The 15,087-nt window shown below is 44.9% G+C and overlaps 1 protein-coding gene and 1 long non-coding RNA gene across 6 annotated transcripts in view; one reads left to right on the top strand and one right to left on the bottom strand.

Moving 5' to 3' along the window:
* Positions 1 to 9,974: 9,974 nt before the first annotated feature.
* LOC122109150 lies at positions 9,975 to 10,496 on the bottom strand. Of its 2 annotated transcripts, none has more exons than XR_006147685.1 (2): positions 10,413 to 10,496; positions 9,975 to 10,151 (listed from the first exon to the last, which is right to left on the bottom strand). It is a non-coding gene; the product is annotated as an uncharacterized LOC122109150 (long non-coding RNA). The 2 variants fall into 2 exon arrangements; XR_006147686.1 differs by having other exon boundaries at positions 10,367 to 10,469.
* A 118-nt stretch (positions 10,497 to 10,614) lies between these two features.
* The window catches only part of Pi4kb (phosphatidylinositol 4-kinase beta), a 41,419-nt gene continuing 36,946 nt past the window's right edge, over positions 10,615 to 15,087 (top strand). Inside the window, exons 1-2 of one of the 4 annotated variants that reach the window (XM_042681338.1) lie at positions 10,615 to 10,998; positions 11,890 to 12,087. In XM_042681338.1, the coding sequence (XP_042537272.1) occupies positions 12,083 to 12,087 (5 nt within the window). In that variant the 5' untranslated portion in view covers positions 10,615 to 10,998; positions 11,890 to 12,082. The remainder of the gene's footprint in view (positions 10,999 to 11,889; positions 12,088 to 15,087) is intronic. The other 3 variants (XM_042681334.1, XM_042681337.1, XM_042681336.1) reach the window with 3 other exon arrangements.

Here is a 15,087-nt window from a genome sequence, read left to right on the forward strand (position 1 = left end):
TATTTGAGCTGTTTCTACTTTGTGCTATTATATAATGCTGCTATGAACATTCTTGTACATGTTAGTGCCTTTGTAGCAAAATTTCTAAAGAGTTCTAAGATGGTCCTTTTGGTCTGTAAACCTCTAAGTTGGGGACTGTCAAATCTTGTCTTATTCTCTAGTAAAGTTTACAACAGACTGAAATGAACTATTCTTGAACTTTTGGTAAAACCTTGTAAAGTTTTAGGTTTCTTTGTGGGAATAATTGGTACAATTTCTTTTTTTTTTTTTTTTGGGGTCCAGTTGTGGGGCCTGAACTCTGGGCCTGGGCGCTGTCCCTTAGCTCTTCAGCTCAAGGCTAGCACTCTACCACTTGAGTCACAGCGCCACTTCCGGCTTTTTTTTTTTTCTTTTTGCTTATGTGGTGCTGAGGAATCGAACCCAGGGCCTCAGGCATGCAAGGCAAGTGCTCTACCACTGAGCCACCTTCCCACCCGGTACAATTTCTTTAGTAACTATAGATAACTACATTTCCTCTTGAGTCAGTTTAGACAAAGTGATTTTCCAATATTCTTGTGCTTTTCATGTCTTTTAAAAAATGTAACAGGAAGTTCTAATATTCTAGTAGTCAGATCCTTTTCATTTCTATTGTTTAACCTGTGCCACCTTTTCCCCTTAATCAATTTGCTAGAAATTTGTGGAGGGGTTTGTTTGTTGTCAGTTGTAGGGCTTGAACTCTGGGCCTAGGCACTGTCCATCAGCTCTTCAGCTCAAGGTGAGTGGTCTACCACTTGAGTCACAGTGCCACTTCCAGTTTTCTGGTGGTTTATTGGAGATAAGAGTCTCATAGACGTTCCTGAGCCACTGGCACCTGGCCTTGAGCCAGTTTTTGATTGGTCAATTGGAGATAAGAGTCTCAATTGGACTTTTCTGCCCCCTGGGCTTCAAAGTGTGACCCTCAGATCTCAGCCTCCTGAGTAGCTAGGATAACGGGTGAGCCACCAGCATATGGCTTGGAGACTTAGGTTTTTATCTTGTTAAAAATGTTTTGGCAGGGGCTGGGAAGGTGGCTCAGTGGTAGAGCGCTTGCCTTGCATGCATGAGGCCCTGGGTTCGATTCCTCAGCACCACATAAGCAAAAAGAAAAAAGCTGTTAGTGGCATGTTTTGGCGGGGGGCTGGGAAGGTAGTTCAAGTGGTAAGAGCGCTAGCCTTGAGCTGAAGAGCTGAGGGATAGCACCTAGGCCCAGAGTTCAAGCCCCACGACCGACCAAAAAAAATATTTTTTTAATTTGTTGGGATTATTTTATATTCTGTAAGTTATTTTGGAAGTCTAAATCTGTTTTAATGCTTTCTGCTGACGTTTGCCTATAGTAACTTGTTTCCTTGTTTGTTGTCTTCTGTGTGCGTGCGTGCGTGCATGTGTGCATGTGTGTGTGTGCCACTCCTGGGACTTGAATTTAAGGCCAGGGTGCTGTCCCTGAGTTTTTTTTGCTCAAAGTTAGCACTCTATCACTTAAGCCACAGCTCCACTTTAGGCTTTTTGGTGGTTAATCAGAGATATGAGTCTCATAGACTTTCCTGTCTGAGCTGGTTTCAAACTGTGATCCTCAGATCTCAGCCTCCTGAGTAGCTAGGATGCCAGGAGTGAGCCACCAGTGCCTAGCTACATTTTATCTTAGGGTTTTTAACACATTCTTTGTTTAACGTTGTGGGAACCCAAGGGCCCAAATTAGGTGTTTTCCTCTAGAAAGAATTTGTACTTAAGGGTTGGGAAGGTGGCTCAGTGGTAGAGCGCTTGCCTTGTATGCATGAGGCCCTGGGTTCGATTCCTCAGCACCACATAAGCAAAAAGAAAAAAGCCAGAAGTGGCGCTGTGGCTCAAGTGGTAGAGCGCTAGCCTTGAGCTGAAGAGCTGAGGGACAGCGGCCAGGCCTAGAGTTCAGGCCCCACAACTGGACCAAAAAAAAAAAAAAAAAGAATTTGTACTTAAGTTTCACCAGGTTGTGCCCCTTACTTGGGATTGTTTCAGCCTCTTCCTAGAGTACAGGGTTAAGCCAGGCACTAGCTCTCCAGGAGGCTGAAATCTGGCCAGCTACCCTAGAAGTTTGCTAGACACTATCTCCAAAATAACCAGCAAAAACAGGGCTGGAGTCATAGCTCAAATAGTAGAGTACCATCCTGGAAATCGCAAGGGACTGAGTTCAAACCCCAGTACCACTAAGGAAAAAAAAAAATATAGTCCAGGTTTAGAAGGCTGAGGGTATAGCTCACTGGCAGAGTGTTTGTCCAGCATGTCTGTGGCTCTGGGTTGGAGGTGAGGGTGAAAGTCCAGATTTAATTTAGGAGTCCCAAGTTTTTAACCCTTTACTTAGTTGATCCATGGTTTACAGAATTCACAACATTGATTTAGGCATTTGTCCTCAAGGCAAACCTGGTTCTACCACATGTTGTTCATCTTTTGTGAACGCTTCAGCTTAATGATATATATTTTTTCTCCGTTAGTATTTTAGTATTTTCCCTTTTTTAATTAGCGCAGCAAAGTGGTAACAATTATGCTATTGCTATAATTGACCCAGAAGGTACTTGCATTTTAACAGGAGAGTGCTCCATATTATTCATGCTGCTAGGAATCTATTAACAAAGTTGTAACATTTTCTCCTTTGTTTTTCTAAATGTTTGGCACTTGCTTTACAGCAGCAGCTTCCTGAGATTCTGTCTTCAAACATTCTAGGTGGGAAGGTAGAGAAGTTAATGATGATCACACAGAGTATGAGTTCCATGCACCCAGGGCTGTGTAGGGCAGAGGAATAGCACTCAGGTGAAAAAGTTATCTTGCTGGTAGAGGTAAATAGGAGTTAGAAGGTCAAGTCTAGTTCATAAAGCAAAGGCAAAGGTAAGCCCAGTACTTGTGACTCATGCCTAATCTTACCTACTCAGAGGCTGAGATCTGAGGATTACAGTTCCAAGCCAGCCCAGGTAGGGAAGTTTGTGAGACTCTCATCTCCAATTAATCATCAAAAAGCCAGAAGTGAAGCTGTGGCTCACGTGGTAGAGAGCTAGCCTGGAGCAAAAAGAAGCTCAGAAAGCAGGTGGCTCATGCCTATAATTCTAGCGACTCAGGAGGCTGAGATCTGAGGATCACAGTTCAAAGCCAGCTCAGGCAGAAAAGTCCCTGTGAGACTCTTATCTCTAATTAGCCACTCAAAAACCAGAACTGGTGGCTGTGGTTCAAGTGGTAGAACGCTAGCTTTGAGTTAAAGAGCTCAGGGACAGAGCCCAGGCCCTGAGTTCAAGGCCCACAACTCCCAAAAAAAAAAAAAAAAAAAGGTAAAAAGAAGCTCAGACTGCCCTAAGGCCCCGAAAAGCAAAAATAACATAGGCATATAGTGAAAAAAAGTAAGACCTATTGTTTTGAGACTCTCAGAGAACTGTAAATGCAGGGACATCAGTTTGAGCTGAGTAATCTGGGAAGGCTTTGTGGAAAACTTAAGGCTTGGAGGTAAAGTGAAATCTAGTAGAGCATTTTAGAAAACGGTGGGGATGTGGCATGGTATGGTAACCTAGGAGAGACATGATTAGGAGAAATATATAAGCACAATAGTGAGGGCTAGGAATGTGGTAGAGTGCTTGCCCTAGCATGCATGATGCCCTCGGTTTGATTCCTCACTACCACATGCACAGAAAAAGCTGGAAGTGGCACTGTGGCTCAAGTGGTAGAGTGCTAGCCTTGAGCAAAGGAAGCTCAAGCAGAGCACTGGTGGCTCACACCTGTAATCCTAAATACTCAGGAGGCTGAGATCTAAGGATGGCTGTTCAAAGCCAGTCTGAGCAGGAAAGCCCAGGAGACTCTTATCTCCAATTAACCACCAGAAAACCGGAAGGGGCGCTGTGGCTCAAGAGGTATAGCGCTAGCCTTGAGCTGAAGAGCATAAGGACAGCATCCATACCAACTTCAATCCCCACGACTGACCAAAAAACCCAAACAGACAATAGTGAGAAACTGGAAGAGCACCTAGCATTATAGTTATTTGTTGTTTGAAAGAAACTGAATTTTTAAAAAAAGTGAGAAGTTGGTATTAGTGTATGGAGAACTGGAGTCTAGAGCTGTTGACATTATCCAAGTAGGAGCAGATGAGGGACTGACCCTGACGCTGACATTAGAAGTGATCAGCATAGGGAAAAAGAAATCACTGGTAATAAGATATATAGAAGCAGCCGGGCGCTGGTGGCTCACGCCTGTAATCCTAGCTACTCAGGAGGCTGAGATCTGAGGATTGTGGTTCAAAGCCAGCCCGGGCAGGAGAGACTGAGAGACTCCTATCTCCAATAAACCACCAGAAAACCGGAAGTGGCGCTGTAGCTCAAGTGGTAGAGCGCTCACCTTGAGCTGGACAGCGCCCAGGCCCAGAGTTCAAGCCCCACGACCGACAAAAAAAAAAAAAAAAAAAAAGATATATAGAAGCTACCTAGGAAATATCCTCACCATGACTGGGGATGGGACATATCTATTCACTGGAATACCAGACCATTGGATGATTTTGAGATTTGTGTGGAACTTAAAGTAGTCTCATGCACCCTATTGTTAAAATGGAAGACGAAACAGGTTACTTCTGCATAGTTGAAACAACCTTCAGTTTATTAGATGAATAGCTGAACTTAAGATTGTAGAGGAGTACCTACTGCTTCCCCTCCCACATTCCTGACTTTTGCCCCTTCACAATCCCCAGGTCCCTACTGCCTTCCATAGGGTCTTTTTTTATTGAAAGAATGATGAGCTGGAGGGTTACAGTTACATAGATAAGGCATTAAATACGTGTGTATGTGTGTGTGTGTGTGTGTGTGTGTGTGTGTGTGTGTGTGTAGCTCATAGGGCTAGCTTTCTTTCTTTTTTTTTTTTGGGGGGGGGTCTGGTTGTGGGGCCTGAACTCTGGACCTGGGCGCTGTCCCTCAGCTCTTCAGCTCAAGGCTAGCGCTCTACCACTTGAGCTACAGTGCCACTTCCGTTTTTCTGGTGATTTATTGGAGATAAGGGTTTCACGAACTTTCCTGCCCTGGTTGGCTTTGAACGGTGATCCTCAGCTCTCAGCCTCCTGAGTAGCTAGAATTACAGGTGTGAGCCAAGCACCCGGCAACTCACAGGATTTTTTTTTGGGGGGGGGGGTCTGGTTGTGGGGCCTGAACTCTGGGCCTAGGCGCTGTCCCTCAGCTCTTCAGCTCAAGGCTAGCGCTCTACCACTTGAGCCCCAGCGCCAGTTTCAGCTTTTTTCTTTTTGCTTATGTGGTGCTGAGGAATCAAACCCAGGGCCTCAGGCATGCAAGGCAAGTGCTGTACTACTGAGCCACCTTCCCAGCCCTACTCATAGGATTTTTAAATACATGATCACAGCAGCTTGTGATATAACAAAGAAAGAAATAGCTGAAGGGAGATTTTCTTACAGTTAAGAGCATGAATTCAAACTTTAGCTTTACCATTACCATATGATTTTGAACATTATCCAGTTTAGCAAAGTTGCAAAACAGCATTTTTAAAAAATGAAATAAGAATCTAAAATATCAGGCTGAGAAGGTGGCTCAGTGGTAGAGCGCTTGCCTTGAATGCATGAGGCCCTAAGTTTGATTCCTCAGCACCACATAAGCAGAAAATGCTGGAAGTGGTGCTGTAGTTCAAAGTGGTAGAGCACTAGCCTCGAGCTGAAGAGCTGAGGGACAGTTCCCAGGCCCAGAGTTCAGGCCCCACAACTGACAAAAATAAATAAATAAAATAATAATAATCTAAAATATCAAAGTGCATCACACATAGAGTATTTCATAAAATTCGTTAAGACATGTTTATGTATCAATCTTCAGTAGTCATGATATAAAATATATCTCTTACTGTGGGCTGAAGTAAAACAATATGGAAAAGCAATTACTAACCATTCTGAAGCTCACTTTCTATTAAATGGGCTAAAGTTTCTTTCATAGACTTGTAAGGAAAAAACTACTAACTTTCTTTTCATTTCACTGGGGAAAAAAGCTTGTAATATCCATGGTTAGGGAAGGACTTTATTTTTTTTGTTGTTTTGTTTTAGTTTTGTAAATTGAACTCAGGGCCTTGCATAATAGGTAGGCACTCTGCCACCGAGCCACCGACACATACCACCAGCCCTTTGTTTTTCATTTTACTCTTATTACAGGGTCCCATTAAGCTGCTCAGGCTGGCCTTAAACATGTAACTCCTGCCTCAGCCTCTTTAGTAGCTATGATTATAGGTGCGGTATCACAGATGTGTACCACCATGTCTGGCTTTTATTTGGCCACAAAGGTGTTTAACATATAATTGTAGTTATGGCATGATATAAGTCCTATAATTTTATTAGTCTTCCAGTAAGCCAATTTCTTTCCCATATTTAATGAAATTATTTTTTGTGCCAGTCCTGGGGCTTGAACTCAGGGCTTAGGCACTGTTCCTGAGTTTTTTTTTGCTTACGGCTAGTACTCTACCACTTGAGCCACAGTGCCCACTTCTGGCTTTTTTCTGTTTATGTGGTACTAAGGAATTGAACTCAGGATTTCAGGCATGCTAGGCAAGCACTCTACCACTAGGCCACATTCCTAGGCCTTTGATGAAATTTAAATAAGACAAATGTCATTATCTTATCCTGTTTGTACTTTCCTGCCCTCCTCACAATCAATGTGACACACACATACATACTTTTCCACCAAGACAAGAGGCTTCTTCACAGGCATATATGCTGGGAATATGGCTTAGTAGTAGCCTAGCATGCCTAGCATGCATGAAGCCCTGGGTTTGATTCCTCAGTACCACTTACACAGAAAAAGCCAGAAGTGAGGCTGTGGCTCAAGTGGTAGAGCACTAGCATTGAGCACAGACAGGCTCAGGGACAGTACCCAGTCCCTGAGTTCAAGCCCCAAGACTGGCAAAAAAAAAATAAAATAAAATAAAAAAATAAGTTCATGGGTTGAAGACTTTCATATAACACATGTTCTATTTTTATACATAATATGGGAAAAATAATAGTATTCCATTTTAGCCAAACACTTGTGGTTCATGCTGGGGTCCTAGCTATCCAAGAGGCTGAGATCTGAGGACCATGGTTGGAAGCCAGCCTGGGCAGAAAAGTCCATGAGACTCATCTCCAATTAACCACCAGAAACCAGAAGTGGAGCTGTGGCTCAAAGTGGTATAGTCCTAGCCGTGAGCAAAAGAGCTCAGGGGTAACACCCAGACCCTGAGTTCAAACCTCAAGACCAGGAAAACAAAAATTATAACCAGAGCAAAAAGGGCTCTAGTGAGCTGGAATGTGGCTCAGTGGTAGAGTGCTTATTTGCATGAGGCCCTCGGTTCAATTCCTCAGCATCACATAAGCAGAAAAAGCCGGAAATGGCGCTGTAGCTCAAGTGGTAGAGTGCTAGCCTTGAGCTGAAGAGCTGAGGGACAGCGCCCAGGCCCAGAGTTCAGGCCCCACAACTGGCAAAAAAAAAAAAAAAAAAAGGGCTCCAGTGGTAGAGTACCTGCCTAAGTGCAAAGCTCTCAGTTCAAATCAATACCATTTAGAACAAACAAACCGTGAGCACACCTTTAATGGGATTACGCTACTTAAGAAGCAAAGGCAATAAGATCAAGAGTTCAAAGCCAGCCCAGGCAAAGTCAGTAAGACCCTATCTCAAAAACAAAATAAACTGGAAAATAAAATAAATAAACTGGGCTGGGAATGTGGCTTAGTGATAGAGTGCTTGCCTGGCATGCATGAAGTCCTGGGTTCGATTCCTCGGACGCAGAAAAGGCCAGAAGTGGCACTGTGGCTCAAGTGGTAGAGAACTAGCCTTGAGCACAGAGAAGCTCAGGGACAGTGCCCGGGTCCTGAGTTCAAGCCCCAGGACTGCTCCCCACACTCCCCCCCCCCCCAAAAAAAAAAAAAAAACATAAAATAAACCTAAAAGAAGCTATGTGGGAGGCTGAGAACCAAGAGAATCATGGTTTAAGACCAGCAGGGGAAGAAAAGTTCATAAGACCCCTTTCAGTTCATAGCTGGGCACACTGGTACACACCTGTCACATAAAACTATATGAAAGACTGAAACTTGGCAGGCTGCAGGGCCAGGCAAGCTGGGGCAGAAAAGTAATCAAGACAATGTCTCCACAGAGGAAAGCTGCATGTAGTGGCATAAATCTGTGATCCCAGAGATGATGGGAACTCTAAAGTAAGTGGATTGTGGCTATCCTAAAATAATCAATGAAAAATAGAGCTGGAGGCATGATTCAAGTTTAACAAGCACAAAGCCTGAGTTTAAAATCCCAATCCCAATCCCAATGCCATCAAAAAGGGGATTGGGGGTCGGGGTGGGGTCGGGAAGGTGGCTCAGTGGTAGAGTGCTTGTCTCGCATACATGAGGCCCTGGGTTAGATACCTCAGCACCACATAAGCAGAAAAAGCCAGAAGTGGTGCTGTAGCTCAAGTGGTAGGGCACTAGCCTTGAGCTGAAATGCTGAAGGACAGCACCCATGCCCAGAGTTCAGGTCCTATGACCAACAAAAAAATTAAAAAAAATAATAAATGTCTAAAAAAAGGGGATTTGGGGAGTGTAGTTCAAGTGTTAGAGCACTTGCTTAGTTTGAATAGACCCTGTGTTCATTGTCCTGTGTTCAATTCCCAGTACTGAAAAAACAACAACAATATCTACCTACTATTGAAAGGTGGTCCCATCTCTTTCTACACTGGTGGCTCATGCCTGTAATCCTAGCTACTCAGGAGGCTGAGATCTGAGAATCACGGTTCAAAGCCAACCAGGGCAGGAAAGTCTGTGAGACTCTTATCTTCAATAAACCACTAGAAAACCGGAAGTAGCACTGTGGCTCAAGCAGTAGAGCGCTCACCTTGAGCTGAAGAGCACAGGGACAGCGCCCAAGCCCAGAGTTCAAGCCCCATGACTGACTACCCCCCCACACAAAAAAAAAGGTTAGTCTTGTGGCCCTTGCGAATTCTACCCCGTAAGGGGATATGAGGCATTTTAGGCTAAAGCAAACATTTTTGCCTTGATACTCATGGAACAACTAGTTGGAAACTGGCCAAGAGCTGCTAATCCTAACAGGTGGACTGGTGATGCCTCACTGCAGATGTGATGACAAATTGAAACTGTCTTTGGCACCTGTTCTCTGCTTGTCTTTCACTACTATACTCCTGCTTCCACCTAGTGTACCTTTTTGCCCTGTACTTATGATTTGAATAAACTTCCAGTTCTATTCTTCTATAATCTTTTTGGCCTTCAGAATGTGCTCTCCTCTTTTATTATTCTGCTGTATAATATCCAGTATTTAATATCTACAATCTAAGTCACGGTAGCCACAGTATTCTTTTTTTTTTTTTTAAACCAGTACTGGTTGATCAAGGCTGGTGCTCCATCATTTGAGTCATAGATCTACTTCCACATTTTTACTGATTAATTGGCTAGCCAAATCTGGGTTGAACTTGAACTGTGATCTTCAAATCTTAGCCTCCTGAGTAGGTAGGATTACGGGCATGAGCCCCCTGGCACCTGGCTTTGATCTGTATTCTCTTGACGCTCACAAAACTTTGTGAGCTGTTAATATTACTGCATCCACTTTGCAAACACAGAAACTGACGTTCAAGCCTGGGGTGGATGATATGTGGTGGTAGCACCAGCTACTAAGTAGGTTAAGGTAAGGGAATCGCTTAAGCCCAGGAGTTCCAGACCAGCCTGGCTTCTAAACAGAAAGGAAAAAAAAAAAAACGAGTTTAAGAGGTTATATCAGTTATCAGTTTGGCAGTGGCAAAGAAGATGATGGCATCCAAGATCTGGATGCCAAATAACTACCCTCAGTGTAGAATATCATCAGGTAAGATTCTAAGGGGGGGGAGGATAAATGTTACTTAAATCCCTTAGGAAAGACACTGGGATAGAGGTTCTGAAGAGGAAGAAGTCTCTCAATTATCAGTGCGAATCAACAAATACACAAAATCAAAACCAGAAGTTCAGTCTGTCTATTTATTTAGTCTTTTGCCGTGGTGGCTTTCGTTAGAAAGAAGGGATTTACGTCCTTATCATTTCACTCACCTCTCCCAGCCAGGGAGTGACTTCGGAGACAGAACCACGGCCGCTGAAATTGTAACATTCCGGAAGCGAGAAGAAACACAATCGTGGCATTGCCCTTAAAGATGAATAAGGAAAGAGCAGTAAGGGTGACGGTCTTCCTCACCCACCCCGGTCTTTCCCGTCTCCTTTTTGGCCCCTCGGGCATGGATCCCAGAGTCCGCTTTACTAAGGAAGTGAAGTAGGATTAGGGAGGAGGGAAAGTCCCCGGTTTCAATTACAGTAGCCTGTAACTGTAGCTGACTCAAAAAGCCTCCTTTACATAGTATTTACATGTTTCTGTATTTACAGACGTTCTTTCCTAAGAGGGCGCCCATACCCGGCCACCTAATCCAGTTCGTTTCGCAGAACCACCTTCTCGGCTTCCTTAGTCGAGCAAAACCTCCTCCGCCTCAGGTCCGCCTCTCAAACATTGGCCCCGCCCACTCCCCGTAAGCCCCGCCCTTCCCTCTCCCTCCCGAGATTCCAAATATCCTTTCCCCGCCCCCTTTTCTATTTTTGAACAGGCACAGTCTGGGCAGCTCATTTGACTCCGATTACTATAGGATCGGTGGGGGTCCTGAGCGTCGGGGAAGTAAGAAAGCAAATCCCGGGAAGAAAGGCTTCAGTTCCGGAAAACCTTACATCAAGACCTGCTGGAGAAATATTATTGTGGTTATTATTATTATCAGTATATATTCTTTTGGTCCTGACTGTGGAGCAGGGTTCAACTTCAGGCAGCCTCGAGGCCCCTTCAGGCAGCGCCGTGGGCAGCCCCGCAGCCGGGGCCTGGTGCAGCCGCCGCGGCCGCTGTCAGGGAAGCGCAGGCGGCCAATGGAACCCGGGAGCGGCCGCTGCTGCTGAGGCGGCGGTGTCGGCAGCCCGACCCCGACCGCCTGCACCCCCTCCGCAGGGGTCCCCAGGAGGTAAGCGACTCCTACCCCTTGAGTCACCTTTGCCCCGTGTGGTGGTGGTGGTGGGGCGCTCTCGCCCTGTCCCGCAAAGCCTCCCTCCACCTGGGTTCGACCACAAAACTGCCCTCGGGGTGGCAGCTGCACCCTGCCCTCCACCCTTGGCTCTCGGGGCGGGGGTCCTCCTCTGCTTTTTGGTTTCCTCGTCTGTGTAGCCCCTCCTTCGGCCCCGAGGATTCCCGTCCACCCCCTCCCCCCCGCACCTTCTTACCCTTATTGCCTCCGTCCCTAATTATTTTTCCTGTCGCGAACCCTTCCCACCTGAGATCCCTTCCAGAATGTCCATCTTTGTTTGTCCTTTTCCGTCATCTGTGCTTCTGCCCCAAACATTTTCCATAGACTCCGCCTTTATCGCTTTTTCTATTTTGCCCCACTCCACCAAAATCTGTGCGCCCTCTGCACGGAGTTCCCGTTTTCTGGAACTAAAAGCTTGTAGCCCCCTTATCCGAGGCTGCTTCTGGTGTCATTACCTCACCGTCTCCCACCCACCCAGCTCCTGGCGTCCAAGAATTGCCCATGCCTCTCTCCTTCATTGATCTCGGGCCCTTGTCATCATTTCCAAAGTACCATTTACATTCTACTTTGACCTTAACCCTCACCTTCTGTAGAGGGTTTTATGATCCCTGGAGCCATCTAGCTTCCTTTTCCCCCTTCTCAATCCCAGCCCTCTGAAGGTTCCTTCCCCTAAGAGAAAGATCCGACTTTGGATCCTTCCCATTTCCAACTTTGACACCTCCCCGTAGTTTCAAGGATTTTGCTGATCTTTGTGTCAATTGGTTCTGTTTTTCCTGTGGCTTTTATGTGTTCTCTGTCACACTCTTTATCTCCAAATACCACTTATTTCAGGATCAGCTAAACCTTGAACTAAGAAGAAAATGTGTTGGGAGGAGGGGGAGCCTCAGCTGTCTCAGGCTTTTCTGGACAAAAGGGTGTTTCTGGAGGATGGAGCAAGTTTTGAAGAAGTCCCTATCAGATTACACTTTGTTGACTACTCAGGAGCAGCCACTAGGAGGGATGAACAGGCCTGCATGGAAACTGAATGAGGTTGTGAGAAATTTTGTTTTGGATTATTTCGGGGTTGTGTTAAATAAATCCCAGAATAGAGTGTCTTCCCACCCCCTTTCAAGATGCAAGGGGAATCAGTTTACTGATTGAGGCTTACTAGAATAGTTTTGGTTGATTTCATAAGAGCTCAAGTTTAGGGTGGGGTAGATGGGGGTAAATGGGACAAAAAAAAATCAGACAATGGAAAGAGCTTGTACATTCAGAATCAGAACTCCTGGGTTCAGCATATAACTTCCTCACTTAACTTCTAGAATGGTCTTTTTGTAAAAATGGCCCACTCAATAAGCATCAATGCAGTAATAGGCTAATAGCAGGATGTGGGTTGGGAGAAGAATTCGGCTTGGTTTATTTGTTTATAAAACATTCTGGGTTCTCAGACAAAAGACATTTATTGCTAGTGGTTTTGTCATCCTGAGAATTTTCCTTCATCTCAGTCTTTCCAGTTTATAACCATGAGTGAAAGTTTGAAACACAAGCTCCTGACTTGCTTCTTTCGTCAACCCTGTGCATTAAGCTGCTAACCACCTGTGCCATTCCTCTTGCTCATAAATCCAGATTCTTTGGGGGTAGAAAGTGTTTGTGCAAAAGCCTTTTGAAGAAACTGGCTAGGAAAGAGAACTTGGGATTGGAAACTAGTTGTATACCATCTCTCTTGGCCTGTGATTGTGAAGAGGACACATGAAGTTGCACTCATCTTCCAGTTCTAGTCCCATCTGAAAGTAGTTATGCCACTTCATCTCACTTCTCCTTTTTCTATGCCCTAGTTAGCCAGAGTGCAGTCTGCTCATCATACCCTTTATAGAAGAAGCTTTACTCCTTAGAAGCATCGTAACCAGAAATATTTCCCCTAGTGTCTCTGCTTCCTTCTCAGCTAGGTTCACACCACATGAGAATATGTTCGTTGAACACTATCCAAAGGAACAAACTGAGATTTTCTTTCATTTGGGGAAGAGGTTTGGGAGGATCCTTCAGTAATTAACATAGGATAAGAGAAGGCCTAGTCTAAGCACATTTGGAACTTGCAAAAGGGAGGAACAGTTCAGAGAAAGGTGAACATATAGGTTGCTTCTGTTGCCATCTGTCAGTTTCATCAGGGGTTCTAAGAGCTGGCTTGGGCTGTCTGGCTGGAATCTACAAGCTTCACAGCCCTGCACAGAGTCCTTAACCTGATTCAATATTGACTTTACTACCTTGAGACCACTGCCTCCCTACCTACTGTAGCTTGGGAATGCCCTCTCCCCTAATGCTAGCACTTTTTAGGGCCTTGGGTAAGCCTTTGTCTGCTTCCTGGTGGGGCTTGAGCCTGCTTGACTGCTTAGCTTTGAGTAACTATAAGGAAAATGGAGGATTTTTTTTTCTCTCTCCACATTTACCGTTGAAGCCAAAAAGGAAAGATGATTGAGACCTCTTTAAAGAAAGGTTTGAAGCAGAGCACTTGTAACTCATGCTGTAATCTTAACTACTTAAAATGCTGAGATCCAGAGGATCTCAGATAGAGACCAGCAAAAAGCCAGGGTAGAGTTATGGCTCAAGCAAGCTGAGCAAGCGTGAAGCCCTAGTTGAAAATACCATACTGAAGCTAGGTGCTGGTGGCTCATGCCTGAAATCCTAGCTACTCAGGAGGCTGAGATCTGAGGATTGCAGTTCAAAGCCAGCCCAGGCAGAAAAGTCCCTATAAGACTCTTTATCTCCAATTAAACATCAGAAAATTGAAAGTGGTGCTGTGGCTCCAAGTGGTAGAGCACTCGTCTTGAGCAAAAAAATTCAGGGACAGCACCCAGGCCCTGAGTTCAAGCCCCATGACCAAAAAACAACAACAAACCAATATACTGGCAAAGAGAGAGAGAGAGAGAGTGAGAGAGAGAGAGAGAAGGTTTTAATTAGACATTAAAACATTAAGACATGAGAGGAACTTCTCAATAGCCAAACAAACAGCCTAAGGTGATATGGAATCTCTCTCTCTCTCTCTCTCTCTCTCTCTCTCTCTCTCTCTCTCTCTCTCTCTCCTCTCTTCTCTTCCCTCTCTCCTCTCCCACCTCCCTCTCCCCCCCCCCCCCCCCCCCCCGCACTCTGTCCTGGGCCTTGAACTCTTAGGCACTGTCCCTGACCTTCTTTTCTTCTTGGCTCAAGGCTAGCACTCTACCACTTGAGCTACAGCACTATTTCTGGCTTTTTCCATTTATGTGCTACTGAGAAATTGAACACAGGACTTCATGTGTACTAGGCAAGTACTCTACCACTAAGCCCCATTCCCAGCCCAGTGTTTGAGATTTCTTGACTCATTGGTACAAAAGTGGATTTAACTTTAGAGGCTTTATACCTGTTATTTATGCAATCATGTTATTTCTTCTTTTAGACACTTGTGTAAATTTAAATAATATATTTGAACTTTCTTTTCTATTAACTGTACTGTGTGGTGGTGGGTGGGGAATGACTGAGGATTAGAATCCAGAGCCTCATTCATGGTAGGCGATTGCTCTACATTTACCTTCTGCCCCAGTCCTCTTTTTCATTAACTTTATTTTTTGTTTTTGTTCTTTTTGTCGGTTGTGGGGCTTGAACTCTAGGCCTGGGCACTGTCCCTGAACTTCTTCAGATAGCACTCTACCACTTGAGCCAGAGCACCACTTCCAGCCTTTTCTGTTTATGTGGTGCTGAGGAATCGAACCCAGGGCCTCATGCATGCGAAGTAAGCACTCTACCACTGAGCCACCTTCCCAGCCCTATCATTTTCATTAACTTTAAACAGTCTCAAATCCTCTCATGTTCTCTCTCCTCTCTTTCCTCTCTCTCTTCTCTTTCCTCTCTCTCCTTTCTCTCCCTTGGGAAATAGGGTCTTCCTCTATAGCCCAGATTGACCTTGAACTCTACCTTAACTGGGTTTACAGCTGTGTATTGCTACACACCTGACTAACCACCTAGTCGGTACCCACCTAATTAGGATAAAGATATTTGTACCTTTCTCCCCCCCCCCTTTTT

Source organism: Dipodomys spectabilis, unplaced genomic scaffold (assembly GCF_019054845.1).
Source record: "Dipodomys spectabilis isolate Male_0828 unplaced genomic scaffold, ASM1905484v1 ptg000069l, whole genome shotgun sequence".
Lineage (NCBI taxonomy): Eukaryota > Metazoa > Chordata > Mammalia > Rodentia > Heteromyidae > Dipodomys > Dipodomys spectabilis.